The 21,367-nt window shown below is 41.4% G+C and overlaps 2 protein-coding genes across 2 annotated transcripts in view; one reads left to right on the top strand and one right to left on the bottom strand.

Moving 5' to 3' along the window:
* Positions 1–10,340, bottom strand: part of DUS2 (dihydrouridine synthase 2) — a 31,840-nt gene extending 21,500 nt beyond the window's left edge. Inside the window, exons 1-8 of the mRNA XM_087971650.1 lie at positions 10,254–10,340; positions 6,975–7,132; positions 5,560–5,605; positions 5,023–5,114; positions 4,177–4,220; positions 2,872–2,932; positions 937–984; positions 511–576 (exon numbers count right to left, since the gene is read on the bottom strand). Of these exons, the coding sequence (XP_087827776.1) occupies positions 511–576; positions 937–984; positions 2,872–2,932; positions 4,177–4,220; positions 5,023–5,114; positions 5,560–5,605; positions 6,975–7,100 (483 nt within the window). The 5' untranslated portion in view covers positions 7,101–7,132; positions 10,254–10,340. The remainder of the gene's footprint in view (positions 1–510; positions 577–936; positions 985–2,871; positions 2,933–4,176; positions 4,221–5,022; positions 5,115–5,559; positions 5,606–6,974; positions 7,133–10,253) is intronic.
* Positions 10,341–10,963: 623 nt separating this feature from the next.
* On the top strand, positions 10,964–14,092 carry DDX28 (DEAD-box helicase 28). Its single transcript, XM_026672077.2, has one exon. It carries the CDS (start codon positions 10,993–10,995, stop codon positions 12,676–12,678), a length of 1,686 nt encoding a protein of 561 aa, XP_026527862.2. The 5' UTR covers positions 10,964–10,992; the 3' UTR covers positions 12,679–14,092.
* Positions 14,093–21,367: the final 7,275 nt, after the last annotated feature.

The raw sequence follows: 21,367 nt of genomic DNA, 5'->3' as shown, positions 1-21,367 counted from the left end.
TCTAAAGCATGCAATTCAATGCATGGAGTTCACAACGGCTAATTTCAGCATCTCCTGAACTCCAATAAAGGCTTCTGCACCAGTTGGGGCCACATCTGATTTGGGCTCTTATCTGAGTTTTAAAAGAACAATCCTAGGCATGTCTACTCAGCAATATTTGTCAATTCTCAATTTAATGGATCTTATTCACAGTTAAGGGTATATAAGCAGCAGTGAACTTTTTTTTTTTTTTGATCTCTCAAAGGCCATGTCGTCTAGATGTTGGGACTATTTCTCACTTCAATGCTGTTGTAACTTTGAATGATCACTAAATGAACTGTTGTAAGTTGAATAGTTGAAAGATCCAAAGTCAACATTAGGTGTGGTTACCGTTATCTCCCTTATTGGTTCATTTTCACTCAGTGCAATTGCTGCTAACAAAGCAAAAACTGTATTTTTGCATCAAAACACTGGACTGGTGGGTATTTTTAAAAGACCTGTAATATCTGAAATATGGTAATATATTCTTACCGATGACAAAATTCGGATTTTACAAGTTACTGGCTTAGATACACCATTGACGAGCGTAGTCAGAATCTAAAGAACAGGAAACAAGAGCAGACCAGAGATGCAGAATGATTGCTTGGAAAACTTAGGTGATTATTGAAAAAGATTATTTCCTCATTAGGAAAAGCCATCTCTCCATAAGTTCTCAACCAAATAATAAACAAGTTAAATGTCTCTATAAATGATTTCCTACTGCATTTTTCTCATGAACAAGGTCCACAATTCTGCCTCCAAGCTGCACATAAATTTTTCTAGATCAGTTAGTTGTGACCACATGTTCATGCCCTGCTACCTTTTGCAGCCCCCTTCGGTTCCTCCAAACTCCACTGCTTTTAATTTTATAAATAAATAACCACAGAAAATGATAAGCAGGGCACTCTGCATACTCACAGATTCTATTCTGTTCAGATCAGACAAAAGCGCGGCTCCCATTCCTCCCTGGGGAAAATATACACAAAAAAAGATCTTTGTTCATCATCTTGGCGGCCCAAAATATTTCAAGGAGGTTCTACAGGTAGTCCTTGACTTACAACCATTCATTAGGATTCAGTACAAAATGTGAACTTAGGCTCCAACTGCGTCTTCACAGGAGTGAATACAAACAGCCCAAAGTTGTCTTGCATACGTTTTACATTTGTCTATTAACTTTATTTTCTTTGTCTGGTGGATGTCAACTTATAAAACATCACACAACCCGCACTCCTGTCCTACTTACTGAGTCAATCATCTGCACCTCTATAACTGACTGATTTGGTTCTGCAACCCAACAGGGCAGACACAGACTTCGGAGGATAATTAGGACTGCACAAAAAACAATTACTACCAACCTGCCTCCCATCGAGGACCTGTATACTGCAGGAGTCAAAAAGAGGGCTGTGAAAATATTTACAGACCCTTCACATCCCGGACATAAACTGTTTCAACTCCTTTCCTTAAAATGACGCTATAGAGCACTGCACACCAGAACAACTAGACACAAGAACAGTTTTTCCCCGAAAGCCATCACTCTGCTAAACAAATAATTCCCTCAACACTATTCAACTATTAGAAAGTCTGCACTACTATTACTGTTAATTTTCTCATCACTCATCACTCATCCCCTCCCACTTGTGACTGTATGACAGTAACCTTGTTGCTTGTATCCTTACTATTTATATTGACTGTTTCCTAGTATGATTTGATTGCTTATTGTGCCCTATGACTATTATTAAGTGTTGTATCTTATGATTCTTGACTCTTTACGAATGTATCTTTTATTTTATGTATACTGAGAGTATTTGCACCAAGACAAATTCCTTGTGTGTCCAATCACACTTGGCCAATAAAGAATTCTATTCTATTCTATTCTATTCTATTCTATTCTATTCTATTCTATTCTATTCTATTCTATTCTATTCTATTCCATTCCATTCCACTCCACTCCACTCCACTCCACTCCACTCCACTCCATTCCACTTAGACACTGAACATGCTACCAGATCATGTGTTAACTTGAAAATACAAGGAAATGAATGGAAGTAGTACAAGAGATTTCTATGGAGATTCTCAGTCATCCAAGTCATGGTTATCCCAAAGGTGTTTTTTCAAGAGGCAACTGGACTTCGTTTTTCTTTGAAGATGTTTCGCTTCTCATCCAAGAATGAGAAGCAAAATGTTTTCAAAGAAAAACTAGGTAGTGTAAAGAAATGTTTTGTAACTTCTCAATAATTCAGAAGCGAATCAGGAAGTCAACGGGACAGCAGACACATTTTTTTCTGGAGTAAGCTAGAAATTCACATCTTTAGTATGCAAAAAAGGAAGCTTAGTCTGAATGCAACTGATCAAAAGAAGGAAGTGGTCTGCAATGTTAAATCAGCCAAATGTAACAGGATGGCTTCAACCAACCTTGGTCTAATGTTAGGTTCAAGCAAGAAATATTGAAGTCACTTCCTTAATATGACGCAATTGAAACACAGAAACTTGGATTGGGATTCTGGCTTCCTGAGAGAAAAACAAGCAGACAAACGTATTCATATGTCATGCTAAAAGGAAAAAAAACCAAATTGTTTTTGGACACAAAGTTTCTGTTAATATACTTAGCTACTATGTCACAACACGCAATTCTTTCAGATAAGCAAATTGAATTTGCATTCTGCAAATTCCTGGAGCTCATTTCAAAGGCTTGAAAGAAAAAGGTGTTTCATGCTTTTAGAGTCTTTGATTAAATGAATAAGAAAGACAACATAATTCAAATAATGATTCAAGCTATGCAGACATTCATAAAATTGGAGGCATCTATAAATATGATTCAAAAAGAAAAAAAACTGCAGATGGCAAAAATCATACCTTTGTGGAATACTCCTTGGGGCATCCCATGTTCACATCAATGCCAGCAACATCATTCTCTCTGAAATGACAAGGCAAAAAGACAATATAAGGAGATTTTAACATTTAGACACACACAAATATTATTAAGCAATTCATTTTCAGAGCAAGTTACAAATGGCTGAAACAATGAGATGCAAAGCAATTGTTTATTCTATCATCATTTATTATTCAGGATTTGCTTCAGTGTGTTTATTTTTGCAGTGTTTTAGTTTACATGGCTGCTTATCTCAAGTTCATTGTCAGAAGGATGAAGGATGTTCTTTGTCCAAACCAGATGTAGCTCATGTACTATCAGTTTCAAATGATCCTGTTACTGATTTTATAAGAATCACAACAAGCCATACCCAAGTTGCATATTCACCATAGAGAATACAACTCTGTTTGAAATTACTGTTATTGCGCATTTTTTACTTCTGTGCATTTTTTTAAAAAAGTTCAGGAAAATAATTTTCAGATTTTCTATAAAAATTTAATTTGCTTTTATTGAAGAAAGAGTGACAAGCAGTTTCTAAACTGTTCTGCTCTCTAATTAAGAAAGTAATACTCTGCATAAGTAAACAGCTTTAGGCTATCACCAGTCCTAGTCAACCATAATTTCCTTGCTTAAAGAATACATTTGTGGGTCTTATTAGTTAGATCAATGCTATCTTTTCATCCAACAGGAACTCAAGGAAGACAATATAAGTACTTCCCATCTTAGCCACCCAATAATTTTGTGAAGTTTGTTATGATAAACAGCATAATGGACCCATAATGGACTTGGATCTCTCTGGCCCTAATCCATTGCTCTAAACCAGGGACCTCAAACCTTGGCAACTTCAAGACTTATGGCTGGCTGGGGAATTCTGGGAGTTGAAGTCCACAAGTCTTAAAGATGTCAAGGCTGGACACCCCTGCTACTAAATACTGTGCCAAACTAAAACTGTCAATTTTTATTCCTGAGATCTGCAAAATGTAAAAGAAATAAACATTATGCAAATGGAAATGTGTGGAATGGATCTGTAAACTGGGCAGATCGGTTAAAAGTTAATGCCAAGTAAAATTAAGTCTGTACTAGATCACATTTTATGTTTCTTTTCTTCGTTTATTGTCATTTTTGTGGTTTTAGAGGGAGGAAGGAGCTGATGTAGTTTTGTTAGCATTGGTATAATTGATGTTAACCTCCCTGGGGATGTTTTCACTTTTGTTTATATATAAGCTGATGAGAATTGTTTGAATGTAACATAAAAGAAGTACAATAAATATATTCTGACAGATACATACACAAGTTTGGCTACCGCCAAGGCTCTCTCAGCATCAGCTGTGCCCTGAACAACAGCAAGAAAAGAAAACCATACAGGATTATTTTTCTAGAAAGATTAGGTATTCTAGCTCATTCTTCAGTTCAAGAGCTCCCCAAAGTGCTCACATATACATTAAAAATATATAGGTAGTCCTCATATAAAAACCCTAAATAGGGATTAGCAACTCTGTCATTAAGCAAAGCAGTCAGTCATTAAATGGGAAATCATGTGACCACAACTGCACTTTATGGCTGGAAAGAGACAAGACAAGTTCAGGACCATATGTGAAGTTGTATTAAAGATGATTTATTGCCCAAGGTCATACATAAGAATTTTAATCAAATAAAGTTAAATACTAAACCAGCACCAGATGAGGGTTAACAGAATTCAGGAAGGGTTGGACTTAAACCATTTGTGGGAACATAATAATTATAGACTGATGACACACTTAACTCCCCTCTCCAGCTCTGCCTGCTCTTCTCAAACCACTACTTAATTTCACAACTTCAGCTTTGGTTTGCCAACTTCCCTGCCCTTTGAACGACTCACATGCCTACCTCTTGTCTTGTACACATTGAAAGCAATGCAGTTATGCCACACCCCACAGCTTGGAGCCACAGGAATGTTACGGAAATAGCTTACTCTCTTGAAATCCTTTTCTCTCAATCTGAAGGGTGTGGGAAAGGGAAACAATAGATTGCCTATAGAAATAGCTTTCTTTCTTTCTCTCCTCACATGACCAACCCGATTTTACAGTCTTTTTTTTGTGGCAGTTCTTTTACTTTTAGCAGTTGGTTTTGCTTTTGTAAATCACACAGAATCATACCATTTGAAAGACAACCCGGTCCTTTTCTCTTTCACATGTCCTGAACACCACTCTTTCGTTGGGGGCAACAAAGTCCACAGTTCCAAGGATGTCTGTGAGGCACAGAAGAGAAAAAAGTCTCTATTAAGGACTTCATTAACAGATTGTTGAATAATTATTAACACACCCATATTGCCATTCAAGATTTCACTTCTTAGATCATCACTGATTACAGCCAGATATTAAAATGTATCAATGCTGAAAGTTGTTTATAATTTTATTAAATTTGCCGGATAAACACTTTTACAGAAGCTCTGAATACTTCCAAAGCAAGGATCCTTTACATAAGCGTCAAAAACAATACATTAAATAATGTACCAACCAATTATTACCATTTTTACTACTCTTAATTTCAGTTTCACCAAGACACTTTAATTTCTTTAACAAGCACTTTATCTAAAGAAAACAAGCAGCATTAATCATCGTCTTAAGCTACCAGTCAGGAAAAACAGAACTTTTTCATTTTATTTTTCACTCAAATATCAAATAAATACTTGCCATTTACAACTCTTTTGCACTGAAGCATCTTTATGTCAATCAGCTCCTTAAAGAACAAGGCAAAGGTTACGAAAGAATTTCATCCCAACAGAAAACAACAACAACCGAAAACCATTTTTAAAAAGTAATTCCTTTTTTCCCTTTAGTATAGAGAAAAGGGAAAAGATATCCAGGCTGGTTTTTTAGCAACAACATCTAAGTAACTGTTTTCTGAGATATTTCAGGACTAGTTTTCAGCTCTGGAAATTCCCCAGTGCCCTCTCTTCCCAGTTAGTATTGGTCGATGCTGCCATTTACTGAGACAGAACTAATTATATAAACACTGAAGAGACTTTTACAGAGTCCAAAACCACTTCAAATATGGTGTCTAGCAATCTACTTGTGAACTCTGTTCAGAGTATTTCCCTCTATGAATTACTACATAATGTTTGGCATACATAATTACTTCATAATGGTTAGTATACATTATGTATACTGCGCAGGTTAGAAAGAGGGCTGAGAAAATATATACAGACCCCTCACATCCTGGACATAAACTATTTCAACTTGTCCCCTCAAGATGCCGCTGTAGGGTATTTCATGCTAAAACAACTAGACACAAATACACCCTCTGCTGAACATCCAGTTGCCACAGTACTGTCTTATATCTAAGCATATTTATGCAGGTAGTATGCCTATATTACTATTATCCTCTCATCTTTTCTTCTACTTTCTCCTATTGGTATCCTATGATTATATTACTTTGTATATATACTGCGAGTTTATACATTGGAGACAATTTCCGTTTTTGTCCAATCACACATGGCCCATAAAGCCATCTATTCGATTCCTATTCTATTATCTCCTGACAACAATTTGAAGGAGATGGAACCATCCATGTCCCCTAGTGTTGTGGTGGAGCTGGCGGTAGACTCGGACAGTGAGGAGGTTGGGAAGGAACATGGGCCAGTCCTGGAGTCCGTCCCAGGCTCGGATGAGTGCTCTGCGTTGGAGGCAGAAATGGAGCCAGGGCCTTCTGACAGTTAGCAGCTGCCTGTGGAGTTGGAGATCAGTGGGGCAGAAGAACAGCTGGAGCCTGTTCCCAGTGTGTGCATGCGCAGAGCTGCCAGAAGGGAAGAATTAAGGAACAAGGGTCTACTCAGGAGTAAGGGCAGAGGTGGACGGTGAATGGCCCCTCCCAGAGGGAATAAAGAGGAGAGAAAGGGGAGTGGTGTTTGCAGGAGACAATTAGTTCAATTCATTAGGGTGAAGATCTGTTCCTGACTCCTTGCCAAGTAATCGCTGCTACAGTGTGGCATTTGGAAGATATCAGCTTGGCAACTGGAGAGGAATTCTCTTTAACCTAAATAAAAGGGGTTTTATCGGGATGAGGAGTCGGTTTCATGCTTTTGGGAAGCCTAGGTCAGAACACCTACCTCACAATATACAATATCAGCACCATAATCCAAAGCCAGGAGTCTCATCGGCAGGGTCCCAACTCGCACCATAGGAGCAAGTATTGCTTTATTTGTGAAACTGAGGGCTACGCAGTTGATTGGCATGATGTCTTTGGAATCAGCTGAAAGAAAGGAAACTGGGGGGTGGGGGGGAATATGTTCAAAAATTAAAGAGTCCCACTGAATTGAAGTAGCATAAAAACTGTCCAATTATTCTTTGCATAAATGAGGAAAACCCTCTATTGCAATTATAACAACAATCACAATCAGATACAGCACCCAACCTTAGCTTAATTCATTTGTTGCTATACAGAAAAGAACTTCCTCTAACCGAGTTAAGATTTGATTACATATTTTTTAAATTTTATTTTTATTACAAACATATCTTCTTCCATTTGACAACATGTCATCTGGTTACAAATATTTTGTGCAATACAGTTAATATTTACAATCATATTCATTACGTATTATTCTCTAGTCTTATTTTATTATACTTATTGTACTTAATATCACTATGTCTTTATCCTTCAACTTAGCTTATTTATTTCTACTGAGGAAAAATATCTATTGTCCTTAACTAATCCATTAATTCTATCTAGCTTTCATATTTTTTCTCTAGCCATTGATAGAATAGTTCCCATATCTTATAATATTCTGTTTGCTCTCTCTCTTTAATTACAAGCGTTAATCTATTCATTTCTGCACATTCTAATATTTTCCTAATCACATTATTAAGATTTGATTCTGATAAAATAGCTGGATCCATACAAGCAGTTGACTCACAACCATTCATTTAACGACTGTTCCAAGTTACAATGACACTGAAAAAAAGTGACTTATCAACTGCTTTTCACACAACTGTGCAGCATCCCCAGGGTCACGTGATCAAAATTCAGATACTTGGCAACCATGGTGTTTTTTATGACAGTTGCACCGTCCCACAGTCATGTGATCTCCTTTTGCAACCAGTCATTGGGGAAACCAGGTTGACTTAGCGACCGTGTTACTAAACTTAACAACTGCAGTGATTCACTTAACAACTGTGGCAAGAAAGATCATACAATGGGGGCAAAAGTCACTTAACTGTCTTGTTGAGCAATAGAAATTTTGGACTGAATTGTGGCCATAAGTTGAGGATTACCTGTACGTAGAAACCGAGCTGCAAATTTCAACCTGATTCATGGCTTGGGAGTTACATACAAACCCACTATCCTAGGTAATACTTCTGGATTCTGCCTTGTCAATCCGGGCAGCAAGATATAAGACAACCGTTGTTTTTTGTTTTAAAAAGACCTCCCAATGAAACCGCAATGAAATTTATAAAACATGTTTCCAATATTTATCATTGCCTAGGTCGCTTCATCGGTCTTGATCATGTACTCTATTTTCTCCCCTATATCTATATCTTCTCAACAAGCTCATTTAACAACAACAGAATAAGGGAATTGGAAGGGACCTTGGGAGGTCTTCTAGTCCAGCCCCCTGCTCAGGCAGGAGACTGTCAGGCTACAGAACTTTTCCCATTCAATCAACAAGAATGAACTTCTGAAAACCAAACATATCGAAAGGAATCCTTTATTGAGATGAGACAATTCATGTAGGGATTAAAAGCAGCATCTAACCTGCCTCAGGCATGCAGGGATCTCTTGATGTGTATTTAGTAAAACAAAGAGCCAACATGTTTATCCCCCCCTCTTGAGGTTCCCAGGAGACATCTCCCAGCAGGAATTTTTATGGTCTCTTCATCCTGTGGCTGTCTCTTTCAAAGGTGACTGGGTTCCGGGCATCTGGTCTCTGTCCCTCCATAGTATGTCGTGGGTTATCCAAATTCAATATAAGATTTAATATATCCAGGTTACATCAAAAAGGATTTGTACCAACTCCCCTCCCCTCTTCTTCTTCCATGAAGAATGGCAGATACACAGATCTGACAGAGACCCTATACCAGGGCTAGGGAAACTTGGCTCTTTTATCACTTATGGACTTCAACTCCCAGAATTCCTGAGTGAACCATAAAAGGTTCCCCATCCCTGACCTACTGGTTTTTCAGTTGTGGGAGAAATCAATCTTTGACTTGAATGGGACTGTTTAATATACAAATGTAGGACATATAAAGAATATGTCCTACATTTGTATATTAAAATATGTTCTACATTTGTATTGAGGAAAGGAAAAAAGAAGCCTTGCCCTTTAAGGAATAGGCAAAGTTCTTTCCTTTTGTGGATTCAAATTTCCTGGCTGGGAGAAATGCAAAATGATTTGGTCAGCTGCGTTGAAAGTAAGAATCAGTTTATTAATAGGAAGGCAGGTAAGAAATCTCACAGCGTTCCTAGGATTAATCTAATAAGTGAGTAGGAAAACCTATCTCTTATACACTTCAGGTTCTTTGATTTGTAAATGAAGTCGTTGATTTGTGTGTGTTGAATTCCCGTTTGAGATTGGGATCTCTTCCTGGGATCTTGGTAGGAGTAATTGTTTTATAGTCCAATCTGTTTTTCCCTGATCCTTTGTAGCTATCAGTTTGCACCTGGTTGCAATATCCTGAGTTTCCTGTTAGGCTGTTTGCTTTTCACAAGTTTTTTTTGTAGCTTGCCATCTATTTGATTTCTATGGGAAAGGATCTTAGCTAGTTTGTAGGTTTTTTTTTTCTCTGTATCTCATGCCTGTCATTTTATCCTTCCTTTGTTGTGAAAAGTAAGCTGGCTCCAGCTATTTGAGAAAGGGTGGGGGGCTGTTTTCCTAGAAGAGAGGGGAATCATAACTTCCAACAGTATATTAAACAGTCCCATTCAAGTCAAAAAATTTATTTCCACCCCACAGCTGAAAAACCAGTAGGCCAGGGATGGGGAACCTTTTATGGCTCACTCAGGAATTCTGGGAGTTGAAGTCCATAAGTGATAGAAGAGCCAAGTTTCCCTACCCCTTGCCCTAGACCATTCCCTGAATTTACTATATTTTCATGCCATCTTTTTATATATAACGCAAAATAACGGACCTATTTAACACTCCCACCTCTTGTTTTTCCCTACTAGAAGTAGAATCAGAATCGAGCTGGAAGGGACCTTAGAGGTCTTCTAGACCAGCCCCCTGCTCAAACAGGAGATCCCTACAGTACCATCTCAGACAACCACCCTGTGAAATAGGCTGGGCCGGAAGCGTTGCAGGGGGGTTCTGCTGGGCTCGGCCTGCCTCCGGGGGCACCTCCAGGCCTTCCTTCCGCCATGGGACGGTTCGGAAGCGGCACCCAGCTCAACTCACCAGACGCCGGTTCCCATCACTCGGGACTGCCCGCTCCCGCGCATGCGCCAGGCGACGAGATATGACGTCACGGCCTTGTCCTTTTCTCCCCCCCCCCATTCGAAACAGAGATAGGAAAGGGTAGAGATACCCACGTGTAAACAAACGCCAATTTTTTTTTCCGAATTAACATTGTACAATTAAACGTTCAGTGGATCTCACATCAATAAAATTAAGCTTCCGCGCAGGTCTCGCTGTTCTAACGGTCATAGGGAATGACTCATCTCAAATTTTCAGGGTTTTTAGCCGAATTGATAAAATCCGGTTAGTTGGAAAGAAATTTTTTGGTATGCCGATAAACCACCAGATCATATTTTGGCGGACCAGTTCTGACACCCCGCAATTTTATTTAAAATAGTATGTATAAGCCATGCGTGACTAATAGCTCTCAGCGGATCTCTATGTTTACTCTAAATGTCAAGTGATTTTCTTATGAAAACAACCGTCAAAGTTATTAAAAAAACCCATCATAAAAATTATGAAAACAATCGTAATGCCTCAAAGTGAAATATTATACTTCCATAGAGAGGCTCCTCTACATTTTATAGTCTATGGTTTTTAAGAGCCTCGGCTAACAGGAGGCGAGGGCGCTACTGACGTCATCGGGGGGGCCGCCTCCACCGCGAGGCCTAAAAACCGCGCCCGTTTTATACGTCATCCATCGGGGACGGTCGCGTTTCTCCCCTTTTACCGCTCCATCATGGCGCTCATCCTCTCGCTTTGGGGGATTCGTGGCCCCGCGACGGCCGCCCGGTTCCCCTCGTGGCGGCAGCCGGCCGTGCGCGGCTGGCCGGTGCGCCGAGCCTCCGGAGCGTCCCCGCCCGACGAGCACGTGGTGCGGATCCCCCACGCGTGGAAGTTGAGGCTGGAGCGGCCGGCGTCCAAGCGGGAGGGACGCGGGAACCCCGAGACGGAGAGCGGCGCTTCCTTCGGGGAAAAGCTGCTGCTGCGGAGCCGGAGACGAGAGCTGAGCCAGGCGGCCCGGCATACGACGGGCCGCCTGGAAAGGCCGCGCTTGGTGTCGGACGGCTGGAAGCACCGCTTGTCCCGCGGGGATTATTTCCAGCTGGAGCGGACGCGGAAGGAGCCTCCTCGGGAGACGAGCGACGGGGACGCCCCGTCCACCTTCCTCGAGCTGGGGCTGGAGCCTCGCGTGGCGGCCTCCTTGCAGGACGTGCTGGGCATCTCGCGGCCCACGCCGGTGCAACTGCGCACCATCCCCGCCCTGCTGAAGGGGGGCCACGCGCTGTGCGGGGCGGAAACTGGCAGCGGCAAAACCCTGGCCTACCTGCTGCCTCTCTTCCAGCGGCTCTTGCAGGCCCCAACGTTCCATGCGGACAACGTTTCCGGGACCTCTCCGCGCTCTTTGGTGGTGGTGCCCTCCCGAGAACTGGCGGGGCAGGTGCGCAGAGTGGCCGCCCTCTTGGCTGACCCTTTGGGCTTGCAGGTGAAGGAGATCGGCGGTGGCCGGGGCACGGCTGTGATTCGGCGGCGGATCCATGAGGGTCCCAGTGACCTCCTGATCGCCACGCCAGGCGCCCTGAGCAAAGTCCTGAAGAGGAAGATGTTGTCCTTGGAGAAATTGCTCTTCTTGGTGTTGGATGAAGTGGACACTCTCCTGGATGCCTCATTCATAGATCTGGTGAAGGATATAGTTCAGCATGCTTTTTTGAAGGATGTCGTTCAGCAAGCTTTCCTGGACCCAAAGTTTGAAGACAGGTATGAGGCTTGGGATCCCAAAGCCCAGCTGGTAGCGATGGGCGCTACTCTTCCAAAAGGGTTAAGTCAGATGTTGAGCGAGTCTGCCGATCTCTCCAATTTCACCATATTGACTGGCTCCAGTTTGCATTGTCTTCAGCCTCACGTGGAGCAAAGATTCATACGTTTGAAAGGGGGTGAGAAAGTAGCAGAGCTGCTACAACTCCTCAAAGAGCGAGGATCCTCCTCTGGAGCTGTTATTATTTTCTGCAACAAAGCCAGGACTGTTAACTGGCTGGGTTACATTTTAGAAGACCATAACATCAACCATTTACGCCTGCAGGGAGAAATAGCAGCAGATACACGAGCAGGCATATTTAAGGCCTTTCAGAGAGGCGAATCTGACATTTTGTTGTGTACTGATATAGCTTCCCGTGGATTGGACACCATTCATGTAGAGCTCGTAATTAACTATGATTTCCCTTTAACATTGCCAGATTATCTGCATCGGGTGGGGCGAGTCGGTCGCATCGGCAGTAAATTCCTTGGGACTGCAGTCAGTTTTGTAACCCATAAGTGGGATGTAGATCTTGTTCGGAAAATAGAAACGGCAGCTCGCAAAAGAACTCCACTCCCAGGGCTAGATATAGTTGTGAAGGAGTCTTTGCATACAAAGAAGAAATTCTGAATTTGCCTGGAGGACCAACAGTTAATCTAATATTTGAAACAATTCCTAATATATTTCAGACATTTTGTGCATTTGATTTTCGACCACTCAATCTTCTATCTATATATATAAAAGGGAAATACCACTCACACATCATCACAAAATCTCCAGAACCGTAAAGCCTACAAACTTGAAATTTGGCAAGTATGTTCCTCTTGACTTCTAGGTGCTCACTAAGAAAGGATTTTTCGAAATGACCATCAGAGCATTAGTGTTTCTTATATTATTATTAACATGCTCTGATGCTAAGGAGTTCTACTCCCCCTCCCCACCTGAAAAGAAATCTCTTCCAAATGCAAAACACAAGCAGAGGAGAGGAGTTTCAGTTTCACAGCACCAAGCAGCTTTAGTACAGAACAGTTGAGCTAAACCATGCCCAGACTTCTTGCTGTCTCCTCTTTGCTCACACAGCAAATACTGTTTCAGTTTCCAAACACCCTCAACTCTCTCACACACTGACAGTACGCTAGCCAGATGAATACTGATGGATGCTGGTAGGCAGAGGCACAATTCCCCCCCCCCCCTTATTTTCCTCCTCCAAAACTAAGCCCGATCACAGTTTCGGAGTGAAGCACGGGTATCGAGCTAGTTCCTTAACAAAACTGTGCTAATATATGGATGCTGACATGGAACTGTCAGAAACTGCATCCTATAAAAACATGGAGCGTTCTGTATTCACCAGATTTATTCAACATATTAACATGTTTTGTCCAAATTGACTTTCATATATTATTCTACAAATGGTAAAATCCAGCAATTCAGCTACAAAATGATCTGGTCCTCAAACATGCCAAACCTCCTCCAGGCTCTGCCCTTCCAGGTGCAATTTGATAGTTTCCTGGAAATATATTGCACATACGGGAAGCAGTTCTAAATGCGTACTGGTTATTACATTCTGAATTCAGAAAATTGTATATAGCTAGTCCTTGACTTAACAACAGTTCATTTAGTGATCATTCAAAGTTACAACAGCACTGAAGAAAGTTACTTACAACTATTTTTCACACTTATGACCATTGAGGCAATCCCATGGTTACGTGATCAAAATTCAGATGCTTGGGCAACTGATTCATATTTATGACAGTTGCAGAGTCCTGGGGTCATGTGGTTGCTTTTTGAAACATTTTGACATGCAAAGTCAATGGGGAAACCCAATTCACTTAATTGTGTTGCTAACTTAACAACTTCAGTGATTCACTTAACTGGCAAGAAAGGTCATAAAGTGGGGTAAAACTAACAAATGTCTCAGCAACAGAAATTTTGGACTCAATTGTGGTCATAAGTTGAGGACTACCTGTATATCATTAATTTTGTTTGTAAACCCATTGGACTATTATAGTATAGCCCAATGAATTATATACTCATTGCCTATATGGGCAGGTTTCTGGTTGGAGATTTCTGCAGACCTCTCGGCCTGACCACATTTTGTGATTAGGTTTGTGATCCCAATCTGGTTTAATTCCTGTGGTTCAGAAAGCTGCTGCAGTAAGTGTAAGGGAGGCGTATGTCCCACCACTTTATGGTATTTGAGTTCTTTCAACCCAAAAGCAAACATCTTCCAAAGTTCCTATAACCACTGTTTGTGTCTTTATCATGCCTGCTATAAATCCCTCTATTGACTCGTAGGCTATCAGGATTTTTTTAGCATCAGATCTACTTTTGCTGCTGAACCTCACCAGGTGGTTTGATCCATAGCAATTTTGTTTTCAGTGCCAGAACACAAATGTTAAATAAATGAAGTGCCTCTTGTCTAGAGAGCCTTGAGGAGGTGCTGTGAACATTTGCAGTCATCCAGCTTACCTTGAAGAGTTACAGAGGCAGACACGGCAGCACCATGAGTAGTAATATCCAAGGTCTTTTAAGTGCGCATTGTTCTGACCCAGGCTTCGTCAAACTTAATGAAACACAAACTTATTGTAAAAGGAAAACCTATTTTAATGCAATGCTGGGAATTACTTTCATTCCCAGCCAGAACAAATTAAAAACAGTTCCCCCAGTTAAGAGCACGCCTTTCAGTGCTGTAGAATGCTGCCAAAAAAAAAAACAAGTCAAATTAATTATAACAGAAAACAACCAAAGTCCCAGAAAAAAACCAACCAGAGTTCACACAGAGCTTCAAGGAGGACTCGGAATCTATTGAACTACTTTGCTTCCTGCAAAGCGTTCGTCATTGAGGTCTGACTTTTATCCCTTATGGGAGGGGCAATCACCTCCCAGTCTTACTCCTGAGTCGCCCCTTTTGTTTCAGCTCCTCTTGTCTTCTAGCAGCTCTGCACACACACTGGGAACAGGCTCCCCTGGGTCCTCTGCCTTGCTGCTGCCAGACTCCAAAGGCTCCGAAGGCAGCACCCCACTCCTAGCTGGTCCTGGCCCCATCCCTGCATCGAATGCAGGACTCTCGTCCGAGTCCTCTCCAGACTCCCAGACTGGTCCTCTTCCTCATTGTCCAACTCCACTGCTGGCTGCCGGCAAACCACAACACTTAGAGCATGTTCAAAGAAAGCCCAGGAGCTGTTAGAGGAGAATCATCATCTCTTTAACCATGGTTTGGCTGCATGTGATCTACATCAAAGCACCTATTTCCAACCAGAATGGATAACTTGCCATGGCCAACTTGCTGCAGGACAATTTAATGATTCAATGTAATAATTCAAAATAGATTATTCACATTTCATCCTGTCCTTCCTTTTGCATCCTTCCTGTAATTATTCTATCCCCACCATTTCTTTGATATTAGCGTAACACTTGTCCCCACAGCGAATTGTCCTGTGGCAAGTTGGCCGTGGTGAGTTGGCCGTGGGAAATTGTCATAGACCCATTTCCAATTAACTGGAAAAATGGTTGGGAAAAGATAAAAAGAGCAATGCCTATGTGCTTGTCTGTGGTTTCACCTGATATCCAGTGGTACTTTCTCACAGCACAATTTGCAAGCATATTTACTCTACCCATAGCAATCAGAAGTGGCCAAGTTCTTGCATCCTTTTTATTCCGATGCCGCAATCTACAGCGAATCTGAACTGCCAACATCTGACTTAAAGGGAAGAATGGTGACCTGAAATTTCAGTTGAAAGCCAGCTGGCTGCTGGGATGATATTTAAAACCGGGCTTGTGAGTAAGCTTGCAAACTTAGTTCCTTGCATAGCATACTGTGCAGATTAAAGCCACTGTGTTTGGCTACTATTCAAGGTCCAGAAATAAAAGCAGAAAGTGCAATACTTGAGAAAATTCAAAGATGTAACATGCAGGGTTTGGGGCAGTCGTGGTATTCTACCGGTTCAGTCGAACCAGTATCTCCGAGGATCATCTGTGAGAGAACCAGTTCGCTCCGACGATCAGCTCCTTCCTGCCCCGGCTCTATGCTCCCCTTTATTTCCTGGTTTCGAAGCTCAGCTGCTTCGTGCCGCACATCGGATTGCCGCATGCCAGCTGTTGAAGACACAGGGAGAGTTCAGGATTGCAGGAGAACCTGCAGGTAAAGTGAGCCCACCAAGCCACGCCCACAGAACCCGTGGTAAAAAAAATAAAAATTGAAACCCACTACTGGTTTGGGTTTTTTTTCTTCACCCCTATATTCTTTGGTTCCTTGGCTTTCTGGCTGCTGCCCAGTGACTGTATTAGTATTAATAGGGGATGGCTACTTAACAAGTAATCTGAATGGAGTCTATCCTGTATGGCAGGGGTCCCCAACCACCGGGCCCCGGACCAGTTCCGGTCCGTGGATCATTTTGTACCGGGCCGCAAAGAATGAATAATCGTGATTAATATATATATGTAAATATGTTTTTGCTTCCGGGTGTCTTATTTTGAAAGACAACCACTTCCGCCCTCGCCTAACTTCCGCGCTTGACTCTTTGGCGCGTATTTATCCTGCATCAGCAATGCAAGCTAGCCCTCGCAAAATGAGCCAGAAACAGAGTTCACTGGAGAGTTTTTTTGGAAAGGGTAAGTTACAGGTTCATCGCTTATTTATTTACTGTTATTGGAACCTTCACGCCCCTACCCGGTCCTTGAAAAAGTGTTTCTGTGTGAAACTGGTCCCTGGTACAAAAAGGGTTGGGGACCACTGCTGTATGGGATAAAAGGACTTTTTTGAAGCAATTAGAAAGTTTGGTTTTAAAGAAAACCACAATCTATGGAAAGAGCATTTTTAGTACTGGCTGCGATTAACCCTAACTCTACATTTTACCAATTAGATCCAAGAACTCCATTTTCTTTAGATCATAAAGGTAACAATACTACAAAAAAGAATTACACTCTTGATTCCTTTCTAACTTAGCACAGGGTCAAGTCGTCTTCATGTCAAGCTGTGCTCCTTATGATTTACGCAGATCATAAATCAAGGAAACAATATATCAAGAGGTTCACTTTATTCTTGGTTAAACATTGTAGGAGCAGAACCATACTGGTTTGTCATAGGGAAAAATCTGGAGTCCATTAACCCCCTTTCCAGCTACCAATGTTTATTAAAACAGGAGCCACAGTTTCCTTCAAGTTAGGCATCTGATTTTTGTTGTTGAACCTTACTTTCCAACCAAGATTTATATGTTGTGTTGACATTTGTGCTGCCATTTTAAATTTCTAGGAACTGAAGGGTTGTTCCCTACAACCACTTGGGATTCAGCAAGACTGGTTGTAGATTTGGAGTATTACATGATACGTTGCTATGCAACCCAACAATCTTTATTGCTCAGCACAGTTGTTCTCAAGTCTGTGGAGGCTGCAATGTCATCACAGGGTCCACAAAGAATTGAAGAAATTTTATGATTTAAAATTTGAGTTAAGTCTTGGGAGCCCATGGTCACAAAAGGTATTTAAAGAGGGTTCGTGATAAAAAATTATATATAATATTTCAACTTCCTTATTCTAAACATTTCTAAATGCAGCTACTTTGCTGCCCAAGCAGGTTAGTAATTCTTTTTCCAGATAATTCTTGGCTTATAGCCAGGGATAATTCTTGGCTTATAGCCAGCAACCAGTTCACTGCCCAGTTGCTGGTTGGGTGTAACCATGGTGGGTGTGGCCTACCGGAACTTCTTGGAGGGCTGGGTTTTTTTTGCCTTCCAAGGGTCCAGAGGCTTCCCTCAGGCCTCTGGGAGAGCAAAAATGGCTTCCGCTGGGCTCTGGAGCCCTCCGGAAGCCGGAAACAGGCCTGTTTCCGGACTTCTGGAAGGCCCATTTTCCCCCCTCCCAGAGCCTCTGCACGCACCATGCGCTCAACTGCATTGAAAATGGGCCACATGGAGAGGGGCGGGGCCAGCTGGTTGGTTCAAATACCAGTTCGGGGAACCAGATGCAAATTTAACATCCGGTTCACCCAAACCGGTCCAAACTGGTAGAACCCCACCCTTGCTTACAGCCATTGGTTTAATAACCATTCAAAGTTAACAGCAGTGCTGAAAAAGTACCTCAGGTCATTGCGCTTATGACGGTCACAGTATCCCTCTGGTCAGGTAACTGTCAATTACGACTCCTCAGCTGGCTTCTGACAAGCGCAGTCAATGGGGCAGCCGGCAAAAAAAGGTCAGAAGTCACAGTCTCATGATGTCTCACTTAACAACATGGTCATTCACTTAACACCCGTGAGGAAAAGGTCATAAAATCAGATAGGATCATGTGATGCCTTGCTTGAAGATTTCATCACTGAACAACGAATTTTATAGTTCTTATTATGGTCTTACTTGAGGGGGTGGTCACAGAGAAGAAGGGATCAGCCTATTCTCCAAAGCACTTGAGGGCAGGAAACAAGAACTGACCGGTGGAAACTCATTAAAGAGAGGTCCAACCTGAAACTAAGGAGAAATTTCCTGATAATCAGGACAACGAATCAATGGAGCAGCTTTCCTCCTGAAGTTGTGGGTGTTTAATCCTTGGAGATTTTTAACAAGAGATTGGGCAGCCATTTGAGATGGTATAGGATTTCTTGCCCTGGAGTTTCAAGATCCCTTTGAACCCTATCCCATGTTCTATGATCTAAAATTAAAGGCAACCTGTATCTTGATTTTCACACTGCTGATCCAGTTACAGTTGGTTTGCCAAGGGGAGTGGGAAACTGTGCAATTGATTGGACTTATGTAACATAAAACAGAATTTACAAAACATAATGGAGCAGCCAAAAATAAACAAGCCACATTATGACTTGGACTGTCGTGTGAATCAGGGCAATATGATAGCTGGACCAGACCACAGCAAGCATTGCCCAGTGAGCGGATTAATAACTATTTAGCAACCGAGAAACGGAATGTTTTTAATGCAGTGTGCTCCAATTTGCAAAGGTAGACAAGACACACGTTTTTTTCCCCATCACATTTAAAAGCAATCAGTAAAGCATTCTTACTTCAGTAGTGCAATACAATAACAATGGATTCCCACTGGCTTCTAAACTAAGGATTCCAATAATGCACAGTTATAAACAACTAAACAAAACCATATCTGGACACAAACATTAACCAATACTGGAGAACAGAAAAATACATCTTGACCTCTTCAATGTTTCAAAGATAATAGTATAATAACTGCAATTCTAAATCTGGTCAAAATGAAATGTCTGTGTGATGTATAAAAGCAAATTCTCATATCCTTTCTGCTGTTGTAGATGGAACTTGGAACAAAGTGTGGTAAACTGCATTTGAGGCTCAGTTGTAACTTCAGTTTTCCCAGATGGCATTCCTTTACACAATGGTGTTTGACCATATGAGGACAACCCACAGTTTAAATGCTGGGAAAAAAGAACATCTCCCCTTTCCAGGGTGTTGAATCCAATCTGAAGGCTTGTATGTGGTGAAAAAAAGGAAATATGGAATCTGATTCATCATCGTTTGCTGTGGTCCATCTTCTTCAGCACTTCAGCCATTACAGATCATCTATGTTCTTTCAGAAAAGGTCTCATTGATGTGCCAAGCATTCTTTTCCAAAAGATGGCAAACCCAGGATCTAGACCATTTTATTTCATTGACTTTGACAGTTAATTAAAATGAAATAACCCAATTAGTACATCACTTCCAATCATGTATTCCTTCCTATCCAAGTCTGGATGTTCCCGCACGTGAATCTTAGCTCTATGATATCTCTACAAAGGCATTATTTACTGGAGGATTCTGGGAGTTGTGGTCCACACATCCAGAAGCAGCTCAGGGTAGCAGCTGCCCATATTTTGAAGGGCTACTGAGTAGACCACTTTCAGGGCATGGAGGGGTATGCATTTGGTGTGAAAACCCTCAAATTGTGTCCTTTGTGCTGCATAGATTGACAGATCCCCAGCAGTTCCTAATTTCAGAGTATCCCACAGTGCTTCTTTCATAAAGGGTGTTTCTCTATATTTTGTTTACATTCCAATGAACTGGGGAGGGGGAGCTAGTTGCAAATTAGAAATCATTAAGTGGTCTCTCTTTCATAATAAAAACAGCATATTATAATGTACTTTTCCTGTTTAAGACAGCCTGGGATTTGCACTATTTCTGAATCTAAAATACTCCTTACATGTTTAGATCTTCTGGATGCAAAGAAAGTCTTGAAAATATTCAGACCAAGACAGAGTGGTAGCTGAAATAGATTTCAGATGGTCAGCAAAAGAAAGTGCCATTGTCCATCCTTGTCCTTTCTATGACTGCAGAATAAATTAACACATACCAATAAAAAGTGCAAAATCCATTTTTCCAAGCAAGACAAATTTTGCAACCTTGCACAATTTAATGCACAGAGGCTTTTACTTCGGCGCAAACTTTCTGAAAAGTTGTGTTACAACACCAACCATCACCCTAAAAAAATGGAGATGCTTTCTGTGAGCTGAAGGGCCAGGATTTTGCTGGCAGCCACATTAAGAGAGCTCACTGTACTGGGGTCTCCTTTTCACTGCCTTTTTCAGTAGCAAGCAGCAAATAGAAATTAGTACCTTCCAGAAAGTTGGAACTTTCCCTTCAGGCAATATGACAAGCAGTTCATTGTCCTTTCTAAGCCACGAATGGAATACAGCTGAAAAAGTCAAAGTGGTATCAACAAAGAATGAGTAGCATAATCATGGTGTGCATGATGGATAGGTAATAAAACCATGGTGAACATGGTGGATGGGTAATATAACCATGGTGTGCATGATGGATAGGTAATAAAACCATGGTGAACATGGTGGATGGGTAATATAACCATGGTGTGCATGATGGATAGGTAATAAAACCATGGTGAATATGGTAGATGGGTAATATAACCATGGTGATGATGGATGGTAAAAAAACCATGGTGAACATGATGGTAATATAACCATGGTGTGCATGATGGATAGGTAATAAAACCATGGTGAATATGGTAGATGGGTAATATAACCATGGCGTGCATGATGGATAGGTAAAAAAACCATGGTGAACATGATGGACAGGTAATATAACCATGGTATGCATGATGGATAGGTAATAAAACCATGGTGAACATGGTGGATGGGTAATATAACCATGGTGTGCATGATGGATAGGTAATAAAACCATGGTGAACATGATGGACGGGTAATATAACCATGGTATGCATGATGGATAGGTAATAAAACCATGGTGAACATGGTGGATGGGTAATACAACCATGGTGTGCATGATGGATAGGTAATAAAACCATGGTGAACATGGTGGATGGGTAATATAACCATGGTGTGCATGATGGATAGGTAATA

The sequence above is a fragment of the Notechis scutatus genome, chromosome 9 (genome assembly GCF_049901735.1).
Source record: "Notechis scutatus isolate UNSWTSFEM ecotype Mainland chromosome 9, rNotScu1.2, whole genome shotgun sequence".
NCBI classification, from domain to species: Eukaryota; Metazoa; Chordata; class Lepidosauria; order Squamata; family Elapidae; genus Notechis; species Notechis scutatus.
Note: the sequence above shows the minus strand (reverse complement) of the source record. Positions and strands in the feature narration are given on the sequence as shown.